The 26,026-nt window shown below is 39.1% G+C and overlaps 1 protein-coding gene across 12 annotated transcripts in view; it reads right to left on the reverse strand.

Moving 5' to 3' along the window:
• The window catches only part of TBC1D32 (TBC1 domain family member 32), a 199,474-nt gene that overhangs the window by 83,997 nt on the left and 89,451 nt on the right, over positions 1 to 26,026 (reverse strand). For all 12 annotated transcript variants that reach the window (XM_043510889.1, XM_038396853.2, XM_043510892.1 and 9 more), the window contains 3 exons: positions 16,778 to 16,900; positions 15,298 to 15,406; positions 14,246 to 14,339 (listed from right to left, as the gene is read on the reverse strand). In XM_043510889.1, the coding sequence (XP_043366824.1) occupies positions 14,246 to 14,339; positions 15,298 to 15,406; positions 16,778 to 16,900 (326 nt within the window). The remainder of the gene's footprint in view (positions 1 to 14,245; positions 14,340 to 15,297; positions 15,407 to 16,777; positions 16,901 to 26,026) is intronic.

The following is a 26,026-nucleotide window of genomic DNA, read 5'->3' on the forward strand; positions in this document are numbered from 1 at the left end:
TCATGAGGTTTATATTAATTAATTATTATTTGGGGTTATTTTTATTTGCCTTGTGTTTTTCTGAGTCTTTTATGTGCAGTTGGATCACATTTTAAAATCTTTTTGCACAACCATGAAGGCTAGAAAAGAGAGAAAGAAAAATCACAGAACTGCATGATTCTAACACCAAATATTGTCAGACTCATGCTATAATTATGAGAGTTGGCAGCACTGATATGGGTTTGTGGAACACTTAACAGTACAACAAGATGAAGCATGTGAGGTGGCACAGGCTGCAATGCCTGTAGTTAAGATGGACTGTCATTTGCTATTATAAAACCCTGTTTTCAGCTCCTAATAACTTTGCCAAACTTTTTGGGCTGAAATTTCACCTGATGGGTATGTGCCCCATGATTAATTTGAAAAAAAAAAAAAATCAGCCATTTCTGAGAACGAGATTAGGGAAAAATATATTGTTCTTGCCCACGTTAAAAAGAATTCCTACATTCATTTCATAGGGAAGCGCTAGCATGTCTGTGCTTTAGCACTAGGGCTTGAAATCTGGCAGGGAGGGTTGTGCTGATGCCTTTTGCTAGTATGAAAATATGCCCAAATTTGGCCAATTTATGAGCTTCTGGAAAACTGCAATTTGCACGTTGTCAGTAGAGACTTGTTAGAGTTTGGCAGCTAAAGTCTCTGAACATTATATGTGTACTGAGTATGCTCCAGTCCAGCGCTGCATGACTTTCCCTGCAATTGATGCTCTCAGATACTGGGAGCAACCTTAATTCTCACATTCCTAACTTCTGAGTGCTTGATTTGCAACTTAATGTAACTTTAACATAGATTTTTCCATAGAATATTGGTATATGTTAACTAAAATCATAACCAGGTTCAGCTTTCATTATGAATTAATTTTAGCTTTAAAAACAAATTTGTACAATAGTTCACAGATATTTATGCAAGAATTCTTCCTAATGATAAGAAAGGCAGTTCCAAAGACTGTTCTTTACTGTTCCTTTTGGCTTGTTATTAAAGCCAATTTCCCTCTCTCTACTATACAAAGGAGAGAGAGTCTCATTAAAATTAAAACTGACAATTTGTGTCATGACAAAATAAGATTAATTGTGCTCTATCTATGATTAGATTCTCTCAACTGTAAAATGCTGCTTCTCTTTACTTTTTACAAAAAGTTATGGCAAATTACATCGGTTTTGCCACTTTTTCTACAGTGCAATAGCACAAACTGACAGCACTTCCATATTTCACTAGTAATCATTTCTAACTTTGGCTTCAAAAACTGAAGAACTAGAGTGATAAATGTTCCCAACATGAAATATTTACAGCAGAAACTCTGTAAGGGTTAGCCACCTTCAGTGTCATCCCAACACTCAAAATTCTATGATTTTTTTTCTTTAAATATGGCATCCTCTGAAAACCTTTAGACCAGGAAACAAAAATTATTTCTTGGGATTTAGGCAGAGTGATAAACAGTAGAAAGCCAGTCTGACACACAACACAGTATATCTAAGCAAAGCAGCAATTAAAAGAACAATGGATATATACACCTGAGCAAAATAAAGGGGGGAATGATTTCTTCCCACAAGTGCAATTTGTTAAAAGATTGGGTTCTAAACAGCTGTTTACAGGTGGTTAAACTGACTGCCATTTCAAACATAAGGTCATGTTATAGAAAAATTATCAACTACCACTGGCTGAAAGTTTACTGATGAAACAGCCTACCTGCTTATCTAGCACCCTGCCAGCCCATTCTGCTCCCGTGCTCTGCTCATGGACTGCTACACTGCCCATCTCCCTGGCTGACTAGCTTGCAGACTGCTGTGCTGCGCTGCTCCCAGCTTCCTTGAGCTGCCTGGGTCATGGTTTGCCAGGATCCCCAGCAGCTGGCATGGTGGGATACCGGGTTCCATCGGATTTCCAGTCCTCTAGGAGACCTCCTACCTGGGTCGCCAGCTCCCCAGGCTGCCTGAATCCCTGGACAGCTGGCTCCCTGGGCTTCCCAACTACCTGGGCAACCAGCTCCCCAGGCTCCCCTGTGGGAATCAAGCTGGCAATGGTGTTTTTTGTTTTGTTTTTTTAATTTTTTTTTCAATCTAAAATTTTCAAAAAGATGTGAAACTGTGTTTTCCAGCCAGCTCTATCACCAATCTTATCAAAGTTATTAGAGGCTAGTTAAATCCCCGATCATGCCATTAAATGAGCATAGGCGCATGTGTGTGTTGAGCCCTGTTGAAGACTATTTGTTTTTTTTTCCAGGAGTGCACCTGAGCCTGGACACATCTTACTAAAGGATCAGGGCCTTGATAATCCCCTTTCGAGGTTTTAAAAGTAACTCTTCAGAAATGAAGTCAAGCAATTGCAATTGACTTTTATTTTTAGGAATCAACAAGCTATCTTGTTTCTTTTAGCAAGAAAATTACCTTTTACGAATTTTCTTATTTTTTACTTCTTAATAAGATCTTAATATTCAAATTTAAATGATCCTACAACAAACACACCTCTTGCAAGTAACCTTATTGCTTTGAACTGAGCGAGAATATTTTCTTTTTGGTTTTCACAGAATTATTACATTGTACATCATTTATTTTAAACCAGTCTCAGGATTTTAACAGTTTACTCATTATAAATTGTTTCCTTGTCACTGGGATTTATTTAACCAATTCAGAATAAATCTGAAAAGCTGATTACACTACTTAACTATTAACATTAATAATTCTTCCAAATTAATTAACAAGGAAATTCCCTTGTTATCTCCAAATAATTAAATCCTCAGTCAATGTCTTTCCGAATAATATGTGCTGACTTTAATAGTTTCTCAATATTTAATATGAGGCAGGATTATAGGACTTACATTTGTTTCTTTCCCCTTTGCTGTAATATATTGCAAAGGCTAGGTTTAAGATCATTTCAGAACAGTGCCGAAGTATCACTTTACAAGTTAATTAGTTATTTTGCTTTACAAAGTCCTCTGGTGGAATTAAAGTTGGCAACTAAGGATTAGATGTTATGTAGTTATACCCAGATGTACAGACGCTCTTTTCTTAACCTGTGTATTATGTAATCTTTTAACATTAGCTTTAATAACAATTTTAAATCTGAGATTTTTGTTGCAGGAGAACAAAATAAAAGATCAAGGTGAAATCCTAACTCCATTGAAGTCAATGGCATAATTCCCAATTACTTCAACAGAGCTAGGATTTCATCCATTTCATCATCTCTGCTGGTTCCTCCTGGTCTCAATCTGATCTTTTGTCTTTTATCTCTCTTCACATAGTTACTCAGTCAGTCTCAATGGCTTTTTCAGTAATGTTTTTCCACTTTTTTGTTTTATTCCTGTCTCTCGCCTATAGTCTTTACAACAATTGGGTCTTCACTGTGCTTAGGTTATGCCTCCCAGTACTCTGCCTCCACTTTATATCCACACAGTCTCTTCACCAGTCACATTCAATCATGCAGATAAAGTTTAGTACCAAACTCATCCCTGGAACTTCATTCCCCAAAACACTTCATCTGATCCTGCAAAAGCAGCTAGCATCTGGCTTGCTCATGTCTCATACAGCTGATATGCACAAGAAGTACCAGTGGAGTCAGTGGACACAGGGCCTTGCAATGTAACTTTTTTGGGGGTGTAACATTTTGCAATTCTATGTCACATGATCAGGGGGAAAAAAAGACCAGATTCTAATCAGCATTCCTGTATATAATACCCTTATTTCTCTCAGTGCTTGGAAAGAGTCCGTACGTTGGACAAGCACCTTTCTGAAGATACTATCTTGTTCTCTAGAATATCAACTTTCTTTATTTTATTTTTTTTTAAAGTAAATCTCCAACTGGAAAGAAAATCTCAAAAATGTGAACAAAGTGTAGCTGATGTAGAGATGCCTACTTGAGTCTGCAGAGGGTCTGGAAAGGTGAATGGCTCTGAGAGGTGTAAATTGCCCCATTTCACCTCATTGAAGTGTTAACTTGGACAAAGATTATAATTTATATGTCAACATTGTAAAAACTGTCATTTCTCATGTAATGAAGGACAGATCTGAACAATTCATTGTGAGTGACATCTAATTTTGATGCTACAAATGGATGGTGTTTGGGGGATACCCCCCCCCCCCAAATAAAACAGTGAAGAAACCAAACCCAAGGAGGCTAGCACAGCTCAGAGGCATATTCAGGTTCCACCAATGGGGAGCCAACCTCTAGGAGCCAAGAGGCACACACAATCATGTTTTAATATCTGCATTATATACTGTGAGAACGGTCTCATTTTGGCACATGGATGGAATTTATTTTATAGAAAGATTTCAAGGATTATCACGGCCTCTTTTCCTTCACCCAGGCTTTTCTTAACAGTTTGTAGTTCAATAGAGAATGTCATTTCTTCCAACCTAGAATGTAAAATATATTTCAGTTGATTCTGTAATAAACCAATGTATCTTGATTTAAATTTTGAATTGCAATGGTTACCTCCAACAGAACTTGTGAGAAAATAGTTAAGTTTCAGAAGTTGCTAGGCAAGAATATACTGCCCTAAGGGTATGATCAGTCAGTTAGAACTCCAATTACATAATGCATCTATGATGTGCTCTATTGGTTAAGTGGGTTAGTACTTAATTTCCTGCAGTGCATTTGTATATGTACCGTTTCTCTGAAACTGGTCTGAACCAGAACATTGTAGCTCTTCTAAAGTTAAATTAATCTCTCTCCATAAAAGAAACTACTTTCTCATTCTCCTCCAAACTCTACTATTACTCAGATAGCTTTTGTGTCTAAAGTGTCTTGGCATGAACTAGGGAACATAAATGCCACAAGCCTTTATATCTGATTGCTTTTATTGTGAAAATCTGAATGAGTTTCTATTGCATTCCAGGGACAATAGCAAATTCTCACTGTGATCAATTTAAAACCTGCAAATTCACATGGATAATAACCAAAATAAGAAGCCTAATGGGCAAAGTGTCCAATTTATAATTCACAAGCTACTGAATACAAATCCTATTAAGGCTATATATTTTAATTAAAGACTTTATACAAGGTTTTTCTCTCAGTGTCAACTGAGTCATCATTTAATTATTTTTATCAGTGTTCTTAAAATGGTGGACAAAGAATGAAAGCAGGGAAAGAAGACCAAGTCATTGAAGAGAAATGCAGGTGAGAAAAACAATTGTGTCCAGCATTTTGAGCAGGGCACCAGGAAGACAGATGTAGCTGGTAACTGGAGTGAGGGAGGAAAGGAGCAGGACAGCTTGATGATAGGATTGAGGAGTATGTAAAGGATGGGTAGAGAAGGGAAGCAGAATCCAAGAATGGCAAGTCCTTGGAGCAGTAGGTGCTCCCCACCCGAAAAGATGAAGGAAAAGCTCTAGATAGAGGGAGGGTAAAGCTCAGGGAACAAGGGCTGAGGGGGTGTACGGGTAAAAGTTTCTGAGTGGAGAAACAGGGTTGGGAACAGGGTCTGAAGAGGTCTGTTGTGGGGATTCTAGGCTTTGGGAGGCAGAAAAAGAAGGAAGCTTTGGGAGCAGGGGCTGATGAGGTCAGTGTACATGGAAGGTCCTGAGCTGTGGGATTGCTGCTCTAGGAACTTCATGAACTCTATATGGCTGAATTTCCAGTCTTGCACAGGTCCTGAACTATACTTGAGGCCTTAAGCTCCCATCTTGCATAGTTCCTTAGCTAGTGAGGAGAAAGTGGCAGTGGGGTCTTTCAAGCAATAGAGGAGCAAATGTTACTGTAAACAACATGAGGATATTGTGTACTCACAATGGAAAAACAGGAAAGTTGGGAGAGGAGGTGGTCCACACAATTCTAAATAGAAAAGAAGTTTCAAAGAGATAACCTCCTCATGGAGAAACTATCTGCACTCAAGAAACTTTGAGACCCCCTGATCTTTATCATCAAAACACACTGCTCTTGAAGATTAGACAACAATACATTTATTAAATGTAATTTTGCATGCGACAAGAAATACAAAATGCAAATTAAAAGAATAAATCATGATAAGTTAATTTCATTAATATAATTTTGCTTTGAATAACCTATGGTATTGTTAATACCACAGATAAAGAAATCTCACTTATTTTTAATATGATATTGCCCCTAAACAACAAGAGGACTGTGTGTATCATTCTTTGAAGGGCACTAACCATTTACCCCTTAGCAGTTCTACCCCAAATTGTATTACTGAAATATAATTTAACACTTAAGGTAAAAGAAAAGTAACAGGGTATCTTGCTGCAGTGTAAACAGGTGGAATTTACATCATTTATTTCCTCATGCAAATAATGACCTTCCTAAGTCATCTGAAGTTTCATCATACATTATGTTTCAAATTCACACTAGCAGAAGAGACACACACTCTATTATTGGCCAGTGCTTCAGTCTGTAGGTCTCCAGCTCTTAGCTGTGATAATTCATGTAAATAAATCACATCCTATGATTTTATTTTCCACATATCCTTTCCTAACAAAAGAGAAACCACATGGACAAACGCCTAGCACCTGCCAGAACAGAGTAGCTTCTTGGAAAGTTTTAAGCAATATGTCCTTTGGGTAAATCCTGCCATCTCAAGTTTCTGCCATAAAGGGGAGATGGGTGATATTTCTGCCTGCATCACAAGAACCTCATTTTCAATCCAGTGAACAAAGATGTCTGGTTGCCATGAAGGGCTCATTAAGAGAAAGGGCTCTCTTCCTTTATATTCCCCATTTATTGAAAGGATATGTTCTGAAGTCACAAGCCAGTTAAAACCACTGGAAATTGGTTTTTGACTATAATCTTTCCATGCAAAGCTACAGATCCACGATGGCATGAAAATGCTTTCACTTTTCACAGAATGCACATGTATTTATCTTTTAACAGCTTCACAACAGCTACAAACGAGTTCAGGGTGACAAGGCTTGAATATTGTAATTCCCTTTTAGTAGGGCTTCCATCAGCGTTTTCACCTTGCAATAAATACTGAGTCCAAATGTACACCTGCTGAGTAGCTATGATAATGTTACGCACATCCTGCACTCTTTCATGATTGTCTATAAAGTGACAGAGTGACTTTAAATTGTCTTTAGTGGTCTATAAACTCTTACAACAGGGGAGAAACCTAACCATGTTTGGGAACTCCTCTGTGAATCTGACAGGTATCTACATTCTGACACTACCCACAATAGCTTTGCAGATGATTTGGTTTTACTGTAGCAACAACAAAATGCAGAACTTGCTCCCCTGGACATACATACATCTTACCTTATTCTGCACTATAGAATGGTATCTCATAACTTTACTTTTTCAGGCACCTTCAGCTTTAAATAATTTTGAATTCCCACATTCCTTTAAAAATATCATCAAACTGTTTGGCTTTTAAAATAGTTTATCCAGTTTTCTTATATTTGTTTTACAAAATTATTAGTCACAATTTCTTTAAAATGGTTGTGAGCACCTATGCAAGGGGGGAAAGTGGTGATAGATGAGTAACTACATTATTATTACAGTTATCAATAGTTACTGGATGTCAAGAACCTTGATATCTAAAATGTGTCTGATGTGATACAAGGCTCGCTGTGCTAAGTAATGAATGAGCTCAGTGACTATGGCAGACAAATTTCGTATAAGTGGATGAATCACAGAAATAATAACCCATTTGAATCATTCTGAAAACTGTTATTTTAAAAGGAATCTATTTTCCATTTTTTGGTGTTTTTACTCCCAGAAGGCACAAGCTTGTCTTTAAGAAGAGAGTTGTGAACTAGAAATTCACTTAATGTGTACCGTCCATTCAAAGGATTTATAAACTCATACCTGAGAGTTGACAACTAGGATTCAGTGACCCCAATGGAATTCCATTAAACTTATTCTATTTATTTATTTATTAAGTAAATACATAAATAAATAAAATATCACTGCATTCTCGTCCCAGAACTTTCACTGTCTTCCACCCATGCAAAACATATGTATTTTAACAAGTAAACAGCATCAGGCTGCTGTCTGCAACTCATAACATTGCCATCCTTGGAATGTGCATGGCAAGAATGGTCAGCAGTGCTCCCTGTATTATAGGCTTTAAGCCAAAGCACTAACAGGAGTTCCTGATGCACCACAGGCTTCTCCAACAAAAGAAGAACAGGAGCCACTGCTCTGTTTCTTCCAGTAGGGAAAAAGGGACTATCTGCCCTTGAGGTTCTTGCCCGAGGAGACAGCGAAAAGGAGACACTGGTCCAGGCTTCTTCCTCTTCTCCATAGGGGTGGAGAGAGAAGTGGAACAGACCATCAGTGAACTGCAAGCGATGTGAGAAAACAAAAATTTTGCACTCTTGGCTGACGGGTGATAACATTTCTCTGCCCCTTTGGGGCTAGAAGCATAGGTGTGTGTGGCGGGGGGGGGGTGCCAAACTGTCCTAGCTGGCTCCAGAATGGCTTCATTAATGGGGAGAGCTATTCTGTTGGGTCTGGGAGCATGCAGGATGCCTACGAGTTTGTGCTGGGAGTCTTGGATCTCGTTGAAAGGAATCTAAAGCTCTCCAGCAACTCTGCAGAGAAGGTCCTGGAATTTCCTGAAGTGCTTGGGGGTGAAGTGGGGATGTAGAAGTCACCACTTTGTCTGGGGATAACAATGCCAGTCTTGCAGGTTCTGGCCAAACCGCTGGATCTGGAGCTTTATGTTCCTCCTCCTCTGTCAGGCCTGGGGACAGATCTGACCATTCCCTTTGTGGGAGAGGAGACAAGAAGTGACTCCCTGGCATATTGGATCGACTCTGTAGGAGGGAACTCTTCCCAAGGCCTCCAATATGGCCAGTTGGAGGGGTCGATAGGTGGTCATGGGGGTCCCTATGGCATGAGGTACCAGCAGCTCCGAGTTAGATGAGGCGGAGGTTAGTCTCAAACCAGTGTAGGTCTTTTGGGTAGTAGAGGACATGTAGGGTAAGGGAAGAATGTTTCACTGGATATTTCAGAATCTCCCAATGAGGAGAAGGCTGATTCTGGTTCCAGTGGCAATTGGTGCTGTTGAAGGGAAGGTGTATTCTGTGTATGGGCCGGGTGATCAGCTTCTTCCAGAAGTCAGTTCTCTCAGATGTTATATTATCCCTCTGGAAACGTCCTGCGGGATGACCAATGCGAGAGGGGTTCTGCTTGTCCAGACCATTGGAGCTGGCAAGGAGGATGGTATCTGAAGTTGGCAGTGATTGGATTCCATTGGTGCTGATGGATCCTGGGTTTGGGAGGAGCTGGGGATAACAGTACTGACAGAACATGGGCTTGTGCTTTCTGATCATGCATATGGAACGTAGCATGTCCTAAGTCCTCCTGGGCTGAGTTGGTGAGCTTTTTTACAGCCGAGTCCAATTTCTTTGAAGTGGATTTAGAGGAAAATTCATGGTTATGAGAGTGTTTTCTAGCTTCTAAACAAGACCCCACCTTGTGGTCTATGGGGGTAATTCTCCCACACCAGAGTCAGACTTCACAGCAGGAGACCTACTTCTTGCTGAATCAGGCCAAACCAGCCACTGGGAGCTGCAGCAGCCATGCCTGAGGATGGTCAATGTAAACATTGTCTCGAGGCCCGCCAGTGGATTACCCTGATGGGCTGCAGATTGCGCACCACTGCCATATAATCACTTAAAATCTATCTTTTGTAGGTAATAAACTTGTTTTATTTTGTCTAAAACCAGTCTGTGGAAATCATAACTTGGGGAAGAAAACTGTGTATATTCCTCTTCACATTGAGGGAGGGGGGAAAATTTCATAAGCTTACTCTGTACAGTTCTCTGTGCAGCACAAGACGGTATAATTTTGGGTTTACACTCCAGAGGGGAGTGTGTGCCTTAGGAACTGGGAGGTGCCTTAGCTGAGCCTTCCCATGAAGAACTGATTTCAGCCTCTGTGTGGTTAGCTAGGGGTGCCCCTACCTGTTTGTGAGCTGGTAAAGTGTAATGTGACGCCTGGGGGAGGGCTTGGCAGGCTGCACAGCAGAGCAGTATAAATGGAGCCCAGGCTGGCGGGTTAGGTGGGCTCAGTGGTACCCCAGTTCCAGGAGGCACCCCTGGAGGCGGAACCCATCACAGTATTTACAGAGACAAAGTTCCTACTCTTCTTAAAATCCAGATTGGGCCCAAAATATTTGTTGGTCAGTTCTAATTTGTGCTCAACAAGGACTCTTCCATTTGACCTCAAGCTAGAGAAAGGGGAGAAGTGGATCTGCTATCATAGTAATCTTTGTCAACCAGCTCATGGGCTGGAGAGAAGAAGACCCTGTCTAAAGTCTGCCATAACATTTGAGCAGCCTTGCAAAACAAATGTTTGCCATTTCCAGCACCCACTCACTCCATAAATATAACTATTTTGGTTTCAACCTTAGAAACTGGCTTACATCAGTTTATGTTTTCAAAGCTAACATAATAAAAAAGGGTGGTGGTGCTAGAAACTATCTGAAAAATACAAAATTGAAATTTTTATCAACTATATTGGGGAGGAATGAAGGGAGGCGGGGGTGCACAGCTGCAGTCTGTGGGTTCCAAAAGCCAACTTCTGCTATAACAAAATCTCAGGTCAGGAAATGAAGAAAGCAATTTCCATGGCCACTTCTTCCCATTTTATCCAAAAGGAATTCTACACTTTTATATATTAGAATTCCCATCAGTGTTAGTTAGTTATGTATAAGCCATAAAATCAAGGGAAGAAACCTATACCATGTGAGTGATGCAATTATTTTGCTTAGTCTAATTTCTGAGTATTCACAATTTGAATATTTATGAATGACCAAGAGAGAAAGAATTATTTGCTGAATAAATTTACAAATAATTTCTCATCATGAATACATCTGAGTATGTTGAGATCTGCTCAGAGACAAACGAACTGTCAAATTCCACATGAGAAATTACCGTATATATATCGTTCATTAGCCCGTTCGTTTATAAGCCGACCCCGCAAGATGGATAGATAAAAATAGTAAAAACTGTATGACTCTTTCATAAGCTGACCCTATATTTCAGAGGTTGGCAAACTTTGGCTCCCAGCCCATTAGGGTAAGCTGCTGGCGGGTCGGGATGTTTTGTTTATCTGGAATGTTCACAGGCACGGAGCCCCTCAGTTCCTAGTGGCCGCGGTTTGCTGTTCCCAGCCAATGAGAGCTGTGGGAAGTGGCGCCACTTCCTGCAGCTCCCATTGGCTGGGAACGGCAAACCATGGCCACTGGGAGTTGAGGGGGCTCTGTGCCTACAGATGCTCCATGTAAACAAAACGTCCCGACCCGCCAGCGGCTTACCCTGACAGGCTGAGAGCCAAAGTTTGCCAATCCCTGCTACATTTTAAAAGCTGGTGTCACAAGAAACACTCAAAAGTTTTGCTAGAATTATTTTAATGTAATCTAATCTAATGAAAAACCTGTTGTTGTTGTTATAATAATAACTGAACAAATATGTATTCACCTTCAAAATTACAGTCAACATTTAAAACCAGTAAATGGATATTTAAAACAAGTAACTTAGAACAATATGAGACTTTAAAAAGTCTTAAAATACTTCAAAGTCTGAATCAGTCTCTGATTCACCAAACAGTTCATTAAACTCAGCTTCAGTCACAGCTGCACCTGCATTGTCATCGTAGATGTCGGCAGTTTCGTCTTCAGACTGAGATTTCTTCTCATCATCAGCCTCTGTTGTGTTATCATCAAATATGGCATCATCTTCTGGTCCGTCAAGTGCATTGCTGATACAGCATTTCTTAAATGATTTTTCTATCATTTCAGAGGGAATGGTCACCCATGCGTCCTTGATCCACTGGGCAACCAGACTGATTTTGGGCTTTATAAGATTCCCGCCTTTTATTAATTTCACCATGCCTGAGCACATCCATTCAGACCACATTTTGCGTAGCCTGTCTTTAAAGGGTTTGTTCAGGCAGACATCAAGCGGTTGTAGAACTGAAGTTAAGCCTCCAGGTATTACAGCCAAAGTAGTTTTCATATTTTTGGCCACATTTTTCACCTCATCCATCTTGTGTGCCCTGAACATGTCTCAAACAAGCATAGCAGGTTTCTTGAAAAGTGCTCCTGGTATCTTATTCCACACTTTTTCCAGCCATTCAATAGTCCGACTTTCATCCATCCATCCCTTTTCGTGTGCACCAGCTGGAAATTTCATGTTTTTAGGCAAGGTTTTTCTTTTAAAAATAACAACAGGAGGGAGCTTTGATCCATTTGCCAAACATGATAAAACCACCATAAAATGGATTTTTTCATGGCCAGTGGTTTTAATTAAAAACTATTTTTTCACCAACACCAGTTACCGTTCTGTTGCTTGGGAGATCGAATGTCATAGGTGTTTTATCCATATTTCCTATTTGTGACAGTTCAAATACATATTCCTTTCGATATTTTATAATAAAACTTCGGAAAGATTCAATTTTTTCTTCCAGATCTCTCAGCAGCTTTTGCACTATCTTTGTTCACTGAAGAAGACAGAGACTATGACGGTTCATGAAGCGAGTACACCAACCTGCTGATACGACAAACACTGATGGCTTTACTGACTTGTATTTGTCATCTTTCGACATTTGCAGAGCACGCAGACGAATTCCAGTTCTAGTGAAAATATACCCATTTTGCTGACATTCAATAACCCAATTACTGAGATGTTTCTCCAGCTCAGGAAGTGAAGTGCACCTCATTGGACATTTTTTCTTGCTTCTTGGCATGTCTTTTAGTGTTGTTTTATTTTTTTGACATTCTCTTACTTGCTTCTCATTGATACAGAATTCACGAGCAGCAGCACAATTATTGTTTGATTCTGTATATTCAACAACTTTAAGTTTGAATGCTGCTTGATAAGCAGACCTTTTTCTTTTGATTTCACCATTGTTCTTTTTAAATACTAGTATGAAAATAGATTATTATTATTGTAGTTATAGATTTTGTAGGATTTTATATAGGAATGTCACCTTCTTTATCACTGTCAACTTATTATTGTTCTTTGTTTATTTCAAAGCAGCCCTGTAGATTGGCAAGTCTGTGGGGATAACACGCTATCAATTTTACTAGAGATTCCATCGATTCTGCATGTTATATTTTCATATTAGCTCGAGACTTATGAGGTCCATTGGTAGAAAAGCATGAAGAGATCAAATTACACAGCAGTGGACTGACACCGGTGCTATAGTACTATTGTTCATTGTATTTTTCTGATTGGCTTGTAAGGCATAGCATTTTGTAAAATGCATGGGTCAAATTTCATGCAGATCTGCAGCACTTCTCTTTTAGTATTCCTTTCAAGCCAATCTAGTCCACTAAAGAAAGCCTTTGCAACTTTAAAAGGCTGCAGTATTGACATCAATAAATGGGTCGGCAAACTTTGGCTCCCAGTCTGTCAGGGTAAGCCGCTGATGGGTCGGGACGTTTTGTTTACCTAGAGTGTCTCGCCATTCCCAGCCAGTGGGAGCTGCGGGAAGTGGCACATCACTTCCTGCAGCTCCCATTGGCTGGGAATGGTGAACAGCGGCCACAGGGAACGGAGGGGCTCCATGCCTGCAGATGCTCCAGGTAAACAAAACGAAAATGCATTAGATATTGAATTCAATGATTTCATAGAGTTTAAAATAATCAAATTTTGGTGTAGACCCGTTTATAAGCCGACCCCCGCTATTTGATGCATCATTTTTTTATTCACCAAGTTCTAGTGAACTATGTGCTCAATAAGAAAAGGAGTACCGGTGGCACCTTAGAGACTAACAAATTTATTATTTGTTAGTCTCTAAGGTGCCACCGGTACTCCTTTTCTTTTTGCGAATACAGACTAACACGGCTGCTACTCTGAAATATGTGCTCAGTATAAAACCTTAAAATGGTTTCTCTATATACTTTGTCTAGACGAATCTACAACAGACTACTCACTTTGCACATATTTCACACTGATTCTCAGTGCAAAAACCAACTGTTATAAACAGTCTATTTCACACACTATCAAGCTCTGAAAACCTAAATAAAAAAAACAGTACACAAGAAATCCTATAGCTTAAGCATATTGTTTTACTCCAGCTGCCAGACAAGATGATATGAGATTAACCAAAAGGTTAATCTTGAAGTTCACACAAGAAATGGATTACTAAACAGAGCAACACAACTGAAAAAAAATTAACCCATTTGGCCACAAATGGTTCCAATAATATAAATCCCAGGCTATTTATAAGATTTCACTCTGAGAAAAGAATGAAAATAAACTGACATAAGATATTTGTTTGGCATCTGAACTATTAATATATTTAGTACCTTGTCTAAAATCAGCTTTCCTAGGAGCTTCTGAAAGATAGCACCTTGGCAAGGGATATGACGAAAACATTGGCCAGGGATATGGATCAGTTCCCTAGAAAAAAAACCAGAACAAAGTGATATTAGGAGGTAAATTAATAGCAGTTTACCCAACTCGTCCACGGGTAAAGTTTGCTTATTGTATAATCTCCAACAGATTTGTCAGAATTATTGACACTACAATTTAATTGTATAATTTTCTATAATTAAAAGAAAAAGTAATACAAAATCCAGTACGTATATGAGCCAGAAGGTTTAACCAACTTGCTCTGGTAACTATTGTTAACAATTTTGAATTTAATATTTTTTCATTGTAAGGAAAATTATAGCTTTCAAAAGAAATACTGTATTTCCAATTTTATATATTGATCTAGTTGTTTTTTCTGTGCTGACAGTAATTTCCATCTTCTCCTTATAAGTGACAGTCAGTAGAAAACCATAGCACTTAAGAAAAGAACCTGCTTAACAAATACTGCACTGTGAGAATACTGATGAGAGATAAAAGTATTTGATAGTGCAGATGAAATGCAAACAGGGTAAAATCATAGGCATATATTTGAGAGGGAAGTTCCAGCTTGGCCAACGGGACCGCGCATAGGGGGCAAATTCCGTACCTGCCCAAGGCTTGCAGTTTCGAGGGGAACACGCCCTCCATGTCCCTCCCAAACTATGCCCACAGGTAAAAAAACATCTGATAAAAGGAAGATGTTACAGATAGAAATCTATTAAAGAATTTAAAAAATCATTCCCACAGTTAGAGAAACAGATTTTTAATTAAAAAAAAAGATAACCTGACATGGTATTACCTGAGCACTTAGTAGCCTGCTGACACTAGAAATAACATCTTTGCTAAGCAAAATCTCTTTTCCTGCAATGGAAAGCGTTAACACTCTTAATGTGCAGGCAGTTGTCTTTTGATGCTAAATAAAATTTATATTGTGAATTAGCAGTAGGAATACTTAAAACCAAGGATCAGCACAAGAACAATTTTTCAATAAACTTTTCTCTCTAACCTTATTTAGTACTCTTTGAGGCAAAATCCGTTCCACTGGTCCTCCTGTAAGATTTATCCTAACAAGAACATGGTTTCTCTCTACCGATAGACCATCAATTATAAAATGTCTGAAAAAACAAAACAAACAAACTTGATTTACCATTGAGTGCTGCTCTCAGAAAATATTCAAGGATGCTAATAAGTCTAGGGACACACTATAATTATAGAGCTAGTGTGACTAGTACTACATACTTGTGTAAGGAAAAATCTACATAATAAGATTCCAGGATCGTCACTCTAAGCCTAGAATGTCTGTTGAGTCAGACTGAAGCATCAGCTACAAGCATGGTTGAGAGCTCTTTTTGTTCAGAATATTCCAAGGTTCAATCATCACTGGGATCTGCAGTTCATGTCTTTTTTTTTTTTTAAAGTTCTCAGCCATTTTGACTTTATGAATTATACCTACGTGATAGAAAGGTATGTATCTATTCCTTGCCAAAAGTCCCAGATCATTGTGATATCAGAGGTAACTCAATAAATCACCACCTTACAGCTAATTTGCATGCAATAATTTCATTGGCTGTATGTGGGAGACTGCACAGATGGTGGATTACTTGTCCCAACTGCCACATGGAAAGCACCCACCCACACAACAACAAAACCAGCATTCACTATAACTCCAAACACACATAGCCCCTCATGACAGCATACACCCCTCATAGTGATTCAGAGCTTACATGTCACTCCTTGGTCAAGACTGTGCCTAAAGTCACAATCTAACCCAAAGTAAATTTGTTTTAGAAAGGAAAAGCACTTTCACTTTTCATATACAGAGTCTGCTATAAGAACCGCGTGTAGCCATTATTCAGAAAGATAATAGGCCCAATCCTCACTTGGTATAAATCAGCAATATACACCAGTTGAGGATCTAGGCCGTAATGTTAGAGTCTCAGCTGTATACCGATCACATTTGTAAACACCGTGACAAGTTCTTAATGTGCAACATACTGAGCTGCACTACAGTCCTCTCTTTAAGGAGAGCATGGTCTATTTACACAAGGTAATTTTACTTTTGTAATTAGCAATTAGAAGTCATAAGAGGAGGAGAGAGCGCTGAGGTTACAAAGGGGAAAATTCAAGGTATATTTATTTGTACATATCAGACCTTTATAAGGGTCCTTTTATAATACAACTTGACAATCACATTTACATCAGAAAATATTGTGCCTACTATTATTACAAGTAGCCTTTAGGATTACTGTATATTAAAGAGACTAAAAACAAAATATTTCTCTTTTTTCAGTATGTTAATTTTGCATTTTTTTATTATTAGAGATTAAGGCCTCAATCTTGAAAGCATGCATTTAAATAATTTTACGTATGTTAGGACTCTAGTTGATTTCAGTTGGAGTATTTATATGAATAAAGCTATTCAAATGTGTAAGTAGTTGCTGGACTGAGTCTAAAATAACATCATATTTATATTGATCATTTCTTACCCAGGTCCTTCAGAAGTTTCTATGATGTTCTCCTTCTGGGCATTTAGCAGCATTTGTGATACTTTATATTGAGACTCTAAAAGCAGAAGTGTATCTAGATCACAGCACAGCACACTTAACAACCTGTAGAAGGAGACACATTGAAATTGCAGCATGATTTAGGAATCTGTTAATACAGACTAAGGCAGACCAGAATAAACATGAGATCTCAAAGTAAAAAAAAGTGCTTTAAGACAAAGGTGCTGGAACTAGGAGTGCTGGGGGAGCGGCAGCACTCCCTGGTTTGAAGTGGTTTCCATCATTGACAGGGTTTACAGTTTTGTTTTAATGGCTTTCAGCACCCTCATTCTAAAAATTGTTCCAATAACTATGCTTTAAGAAACCCAGACAGAACTAAGAGACAAAGCATTCCTTTGTATCCCGTTAATAGACATTCTGCTAGCTCGGGGTTATGCAACTAAAGACTAGCTCCCAATAGATTTTTAATTTATAATGAACAATTGTAAAAAAAACATTCACAAACATATGCTGGTCAGCTTAGTCTGCTGACTGCACCTCACAGAAAACAAACATGATGTGGAATTAATAGAACAACCAATACTCTGAAATATCAAGAAATGATACAACACTAACTAAGTTGCTGATGTAACTTCTAATTAAGTTCTGCTGGAAAAAGTCAAGATAAAAAAACACAAATTTATATTCTCTACTGTAAATACTCTACTGTTTAGTCAAATTTAATGCAAAGATCAAAGGCAACACAAGATTTAGCATGCAATTAAAACAATGCATCTGTTATTTTTTAAATCAGAACATTTTGGTAGGTAAAGGTAATAATCTCCAGAACACATGACAGCAAGCTAAATACAATTTTATTTTACAACATCAGCCAAATTCACAATGATAATGCTCTCTTTCTAGTTTAACGTTACCTGTTGTAGAATCTGAGGTATCGTCAGGTTAATATATGAAGCACTGAAATTGTAAACTATTTTGTATTTTTTGCATAAATCTGGTTACTGTAAATCACATCAAAAATTATTTTATCGAAAGTGCCCTATTTATGGAAAAATATATCAGTAAAATTCTTGTTGCTGCTTTCATTCTTTTATCGTAGAAGTAAAACACATCACGAATAACATCTGATTAGCATTACATTTTGCATTCACATAATATCTGCTGTAACCTAGAGAATACATATTATTTGACATTTGTATCTGTTAGTCAGTGTTTTCAATGTTTCTATTAAAAACAGGAAAAATTCAGGAGTCATACTCACAGTAATTTAATACCTGCATATTCAAGTAATCATAACTAAAGAATGCATAACCAAAATGACTATTTTAACTCAGATCTGCTTAATTTAAAACCTGTTTAAATTGATTTTCTATTTATTTTCTATTAACTTGTGCCTATCTATGAGATCAGAGGTTCATTCTTAGCACTTTTCTAAAGCACAAAAGCAACAACATCTGGACTGTAATATTTCATGTGTTTAAAATAGCCAAGTTAGAAAAAGAAAACTTCAACTGTTATAAAGATGTCGAGCTGAATTTAGTCCAGAATGGAGGGTAGCTTTCACCAGCATATAACCTAACTGAACTCCCCAATAGAGAAAAATCTACCAGGAACAGAGTTTGATAGTATACAACAATCATAACAGCCCCACTTGTGCGCAGGAGAGAGTAACAACCCACAAAGTGGGCAGATCTGGCCTAGGAAAGAGAATGGCATTGTGCCGATTCAGAACATCCCATGAGTAATCTCCATTGGGGCATTCATCCAGAACTTGGCTATATTACACAAGATTAGCCATTAAAAGGATCAAATTAAACAATATACACTTCAAACTAACGTTCCCCTCCTCTAACTCTCAAGTTGGAGTCACAGGTAGTCTGGGTTAGTGGGTGGAGCAAGTGTCAGACCTAGTGGATCGCACAAATAGGGATTTCCCTATATCCCTCCCCCCCCAAATTTTGTGAACTATTTACTTGCAGTGTTGCCAATTTAGTGATTGTTTGGAAATCTGAATTGAAATTGAAACATTAATACACACTTTAAAAGCATATGAAGTATATTTTAAAATACATGTATCTGAAAAAGTAGAATAGATTTGAACAGTATGAACACAGACTAGCTTCCTTATACAGCCCTTGTTTTTTGTGACAATGTCAGTGCATTCATTTTGGTGATGTTGGCCAACCTAATAATTTCAAATTCTGATTTGTAAGCAAAGTCAAAATGAGCTCTCCCTGACAGCTAGTAATGAGCTGTGGGGGAAAGGCTTCAGGACCAGATTGTATTTACATTCACACCTAATCTACCTAGGTATCCAGCAAACAGGACTGCATTGCCCAACTGATAGATTTTGGCTGGGGTTGGATTACAAATCACTTGAATGCGGGGTGGGGGGGGGAATGAAATGTTGTTGTTCTTATTGTGTGAGTAAAGGGCAGTAGAACCGTACTCAGCCTCTGCCGATTGAGAGCATCAAGAGAGAGGCTGGGGACAGGTGTTTTGCTTGATGGTTTGCCTGAGTCACAACTACTATTTGACATGCTCCTCTCCACTGTTTAAAGACAAAGCTGATTAGGCTCCACAGATAGTCTTTTGGTTTGTTAAAGGACCACTACAACTGAAATCTCTGATAATCAGGTCTAAGTGCTTAGACCTATTGTGGGACAGTGTTTCTGTGGAAGAGACGGCCCAGACTGCACTAGCAGCGAGGTTCCCCCACTGAGAGCTGAACTCACTGAGAGTCAGGTGGAACTGTGAGAGACCCACTCACAGAGATCACAGTGGCAGGTGGCAACAGAAGGTGACAGTTCAGGGCCATTGGGCCAAAGCAATAGAGTGAACAGTGGCATGACAAACAACAGCGGCCAGAGCATTGGACCATGTTTTAGTGACTTTTCTCCAGAAGCTAGATTTGTGACTGGGAAACGTATATAAATATGTTTCCCAGAAGGCCAAGATTTTTAAAATGCATTATTTGCCAAGGTCATTATCTCACATCATCGCTATCTCAAGAGGTCATTATCTTGGGGAGTTTTTGTACTAAACTTTTTTATTATTATAATTATTTTTATGTAAGAATGGCTATATTGGATCAGATCAACGGTCCATCTATCCCAGTATCATATCTTCTGACAGTGACTGTTCCAGGTGCTTCAGAGGGAATGAACAGAACACGGAATCATCGATTGATCCATCCCCTGTCGTCCACTCCCAGTTTCTGACGAACAGAGGCTAGGGACACTCAGATCATTATGTTGCATCCCTGCCCATCCTGGCTAATGGCCATTGATGGACCTATCATCCATGAACTTATCTAGTTCTTTTTTTAATCCTGTTATAATTTTGGCCTTCACAACATCCCTGGAAAAAAGTTCCACAGGTTACTGTGCGTTGTGTGAAGAAATATTTCCTTTTGTTTGTTTTAAACTTACTGCCAATTAATTTCATTGGGTGACCCCAGGTTCTTGTGTTAAGTGAAGGGGTAAATAACACTTCCTCATTCATTTTCTCCTCACCAATCAAGATTTTATAAGACTATCGTATCCACCCTTAGTTGTCTCTTTTCCAAACTGAAAAGGCCCCAGTCTTTTTAATCTTTCCTCATATTGAATCTGTTCCATACCCCTAATCATTTCTGTTGCCCTTCTCTGTACCTTTTCCAATTCCAATATATCTTTTTTGAGATGATGTGACCAGAACTACACGCAGTATTCAAGATGTGGGCATGTCATGAATTTATATAGTAAAAGTGGAAGAACTTGGTTTGCCAGACTGATCAGCTAAGCCAATACTGACAACCTACATGAAAAGGCTACAAAACACCAGGCCTCTGGATGGCATCAACATGTAAAAAGCCTTATAAGCCAGTCACTGTCAAAGCCAATTTTAGAAGAACTTAATGAGGCTGTTAAGAATGCTGGAGACACAACTTAGTTTATGTGAACCAATATGGCTATTGCATCATACTTTCTATTTAAGCAAGAGATACCACACATTACAAACTAGAGGACTATGTTAAGTGCATTGTCACTTGTTAATCCTGAAGTTGGACACTGGTTCCGAACAAGACTAGCAAATACTCACTATCTTTCTACAAAAAACTCAGCTGACTCTCTTGAAACATATGGTGCAACAGTGAAAGATTCAGGAGTTGAAAAAGTGAAGAACTCTCTCATCATACTCAAAATATGTGCATACATGGCCGACGAATGCACCAATGCAAATAGACTTCAAGTATTAAGTCATTGCATATGTTATCTTGATGTCTGTGGCAGGCCAGTAGATGCATTTTAGATGTTCAGATTATAGAAGACACATCAGCAGCATCCGTGACATCTTAGAGGAGTTAAATGCTTGTAAATTGAACCCAAAACAGATGTCTGCTTGTGCATTTGATGGAGCTACAAACTTCTCTGGAAGACATAGTGGACAAGCTTTGCTCAGAGAAAAGTGTAACCCTAGCCTCTCCTATATGCACCGTAGAGGCCATCTATTTCAGCTAGTACTAATACAAGCTGCAGAATCTTCAAAAGACATTAAAAAGCAATTAAATTTGTGGCTTTTTTATACTCTTTTTTTCAGCAAGAGTCCAAACATTTTGGAAACAAACAGAAGATACACAGGGATTGAAGTTCAACTGAGTCCAACTTGGGAAAACCTGCTGGCTTTCTCATTAGTGATTCTTGGCAGTTGTCTGAAAATTACTGCAACCGTTATTACTGGCTTTGGAAAGTATCCACCAAGATAGAACAGATCTAAGTAGTGAGGCTGGTGGACTACTTTTGCTATTAAGTTCAGAGAAGACTATTGCCATTCTCTCTCTTTTAAGTCTACTGTTGAAACCACTTGGGTCATTAAATAATGCCATCCAGGTATCTGCTACAACACTAGTAGATCTTTGTCCAGGAACAGAAGCTATCCTTCGATAAATCAGAGATATCCATTGAAAATGTACTGGAAGAAGCAAAGACTTCAGTCCAGAAGTCGACTAATGAAGGTACTTATATTGACTCCATAAGTGAAGAGGACGAGAACTGTTTGTTAAGCCATCTGAAAAAGTACACAGACTTGATTCTTACAAATCCACAATAGAGATTTCTGGATTCTATTCAACCTCCACATAGCTTTTACAGATGCCTGTCTTATAAAACACCTACAGTTGAGTGGACTCAGGCATTACCAGCAATGGGGATGCTATATGATCAGGACAGAATAGAGAATTTTGAACACAGAGTGGAATATCATATGACAAATAAATGAAGATTTGACTTCAACTTAGTTCGACCCAATCTTTGTGCTATGTTTCCTTTGATGAAAGTAGGAATTCATCTCTTGCTAATTCCAGTCACAACAGCTACAGTTGAGCATATTTTTCCCTCATTGAATAGAATTTTTTGTTCTGAAAGAAGTCACATTTTGCCTGATCATGGGCATATTATGAAGGACTGGAAGTAACCAACACACAAGAAGACACCAAAGAGTGCAAAATTACAACAAGAAACCAAGATGCATGTAGAAGTAATGCTCTACAGTAGGCTTGAGTAGCCAACTTTCATTTTTGTGATGATTTTAAAACATAAGTTAAATCTAATAAAATGATCATGAAACATTTTTCAGTTTTTACTATGATGCCATACAGCCCACCTTTGCCCTCACAGTCTCAGCCCTCACCTGCCCCTGGATATTCCAACAACCCCCTAATTTCAATTCCTAAAGAAAACATTGCACAGGAGTCAGAACCAGGAATCAGAACCAGAGTCAGAGTCCAAATACCAGAGTCAAGGGTCAAGACAGAGTCAGAACCAGTAATAGGAAACAGGGGTCAGAACCAGATTACCTGAAGTCAGGGAAGGCAGGAGCAGGGCTGGGAGAGGACTGGAAAAAGGCTGCGTGCAGGGCAGGGTCTAGGCCACATCAGGACAGAAGCAAGAAAGTAGCAGGCTTGGAGTGCGGCAAGCACAGAAAAGCAAAGAATCCACAAGTGTGTGCTTTTAGCAGCCAGAGAGCTACTGCTGCTACTGGGCGTAAGAACCAGCCTGCTAAGCTTCCACAGCCAATCAGGCAGGGCGGTCTGCCAGGCAGCTTAGCTGATTTGTAAGGCTGCCAGGAGATGGAGTACCTGCAGGGCCTTACTCCTGATAGAAGATGTAACAATTTGGGGAATCTGTCTGTACAACTCATGAATTCTGTGTGAGATTAACAACTCTCTCTCTCTACCAAGCTGCAAACTCCATTTTGAATGTACAGCCCTTTGCCTCATCTGTTTTCCTTTTACCTCCATGCTGAACTAAAATTCCAAGCACTAGTGATACAGAACTGACAACAGAGGGTTGTTAAATTGGGATGATCCTCTATTCAAATACAATCATACTAGACAACACACCGGTGAGCTAGAGTGAGAAGCATTGCATTCAGAATGGTTTTTTCCCATAAGATCTGTAATTTCTGTGCTTTATTTGATTAGTAAAGATCAATAGTGTGTTAGAATCCTGTGCAAAGGCTGTGTGTGTTAGTGTGTGCTATGTGCTACACCTCCCATATGTCCTTGAAGAGTTAATCTGTGTCCTCAGAGTGCTCACACAGCTGGTATGCTGACAGTGGATGTGTTTAAACTACACGGGATTCTGAGTGTTCAGAACTAGTCCCAGGTGTTAGGCAGTTGTATCTCAGGGTCTAAATTCAGGAGGGGAATGCTATATAAAGGATCTGTACCCTGACACTGTGCTCAGAGACCCTCAGGCCAGAAGCATTGCCTGGATTCTATTAACCACTGGAATAATTTATGAAGGATCATGGTAGATTTTCCATCCATGGCAATTTTTAAATCTAGTTTGGATTTAAAAAAAGATATGCTCTAGTTCAAGGAATTATTTTGGGAAAGTTGCATGAGCCGTGTTATACAGAAGGTCAGACTAGATGATCACAATTATCTCTTCTTGCCCTGGGATCTATTAATATTTGTAATGTTTTGTCTCATATCTAGCGTACTGTATACCAATTTCTCCCTATGTAGTAGCTCCTTACTCCTAATGTAGCTTATGTATGAGTTAAGCACATGTTTAAGTACTATCCTGAATAAAAACAGGTGTAAAGGCATTAGCATTAATGTTTTATTGAGAACCCTAACTTTTGCAATTATCTTTTTGCTAAAAATCTCATTGTTTTCTTTGTTTTTAACTTGAAAGATATATTTCCCTTTCCCTCCAGCCAAACTCGAAACTGCATTAACAGTAGACTCCTACTGATATTTTGGTATGTACTATACCAGAGGTTCTCAAACTGTGGTCCGAGCTCCATTCAGGTGGTCTGCGGATAGTGCCCTCTACGGTGCATGCCTGGGTGGTCACACACGAGAGAATGAAGGGCCAACCACCTAATTAATGGAGCTACACAGGCGCTGCTACACTAATTAGGTGCCTCGACCCTGGAGAAGATGCACATGTAAGGTGAGGTTGTGCCTTGGGGGGAATAGAGGATAAGTGGGGTGAGAAGCGGGGGTGGGGGGAATTTGGGACATGCAGGGCTGCAGCACCCAGAGAGACGACTTTCCCCAGCTCCAGGGCTGTGGCTGCTGGGGAGAGATGGCCCCCCTTCCCAGCCTCAGCTTTGTAGCTGCTGTGGCGGGGGAGAGACGCCCCTCCTTCCCAGCTCCAGCATGGAGGCTGCTACGGTGAGGGAGAGGGCACACCCATCACATTAGAAAGATAAGACTACTGAATATTAAAATATGAGTTGTGTGCTTTTATTTGTAGAACAATAAAACGTGAATTATTATTAAGGGGTTTTTTTATGCAGTGCTTTTATCCAAAGTGCTTTGAATGCTATGTCTATGAATGCAGACATGCTGAGGATATCAATATTTATATCTGATGTTTTATAAGGATTTATTGAACCAAAAGAAACAAGAAAATCATATTTGTATTTCTTTAGCTACTCCTGTAAAATATTTGTGCTATGAAAGTTATTACCTTGGATTACTTATGAGTAATCAAAGACATTTTATTGCAATGAATTCAACATCAATGCTATATCAAAATCATTTTTTATGTACAGGTTTGCTTACATTTATTAGGAACTTATTAGAATTCCTTTGACAATTTGCTTTGAAGGTTGTCAAAAGAGTCAAAACCAACCAAGACTACAGTAACTTTGTGTATATGAGATTGTAACCTATTAACCAAAACAAATGGCTACATCCAAAATTGTTAGTTGACATTCTGTAAAGACATGGAAATGTTCTGGACTCAGAGCAGAAGAATCTGCCTCTGAAATTTGTGAGGTGGCCACTTGGTCGTCTCCTTATATTTTGATCTGCCATTGTATCTGTTTCTCTTCTGCTGATGTTTGTTGGCTATTAGGTGTTCCAAAAGCTACTATCAGGCAAGCTCACTCCTCTGACTCTCTGCTCTCAACATCTATTTTCTATAATTGTCACTTTGTAGGATGGGAGAAGAGGGAATGAACAAGGGGAATGAGTAACAAGGGATGACTAATTCTGTTTGTTGCATCTCCTCTCTTCCCAGCCTATATCACGTCTCTCTCTACTTGGAAGCGTCTCTTGGTTCTACTCTTCCTGTCCTGTTCTTTTTTTCTCTTTGGCGTCAATGTTCCCATGGCTGAACTTCTTTGAATTGAGTTTATCTGCAACTGGGGCTTCTTCACCTAGTGGGCCCTCACTTGTCCATTAGACATCTTTGAACTGTACTTCAATAGATGTTCAAACAGTCACTCTCTCTACTCATTTACTGTAGGTCATTTGTGGGTGGGCTTCTCATTTACCGTTGGATCTGCTTTCATTGAACGCAGCTTTTTGAGCAATTCCCCTTTTCACCAATTAATTTCCTTTCAGATTTTTCCCTTTATACACTCTACCCAATATATCTGTAGATTTTATTTCCCTCTACTTCCTTTCTCTCATAGTGCCTACTCACATACCTATTTTTTCTACTTCTCTGAACCTGAAACCTTTCCTATTTTCCTTCCTTCCTCCTTCTCGCTTCCCAGTCCTCTACTTTTATCCTCCTGTTCTTCTTTTATTTTATTGCATCCTCTCCTACACAGGCACCAGTGCACACGCTACCTCATCATCTATATTCATAGATTCATAGATACTAAGGTCAGAAGGGACCATTCTGATCATCTAGTCCGACCTCCTGCACAACGCAGGCCACAGAATCTCACCCACCCACTCCTACGAAATACCTCACCTATGTCTGAGCTATTGAAGTCCTC

The sequence above is a fragment of the Dermochelys coriacea genome, chromosome 3 (genome assembly GCF_009764565.3).
Source record: "Dermochelys coriacea isolate rDerCor1 chromosome 3, rDerCor1.pri.v4, whole genome shotgun sequence".
NCBI classification, from domain to species: Eukaryota; Metazoa; Chordata; order Testudines; family Dermochelyidae; genus Dermochelys; species Dermochelys coriacea.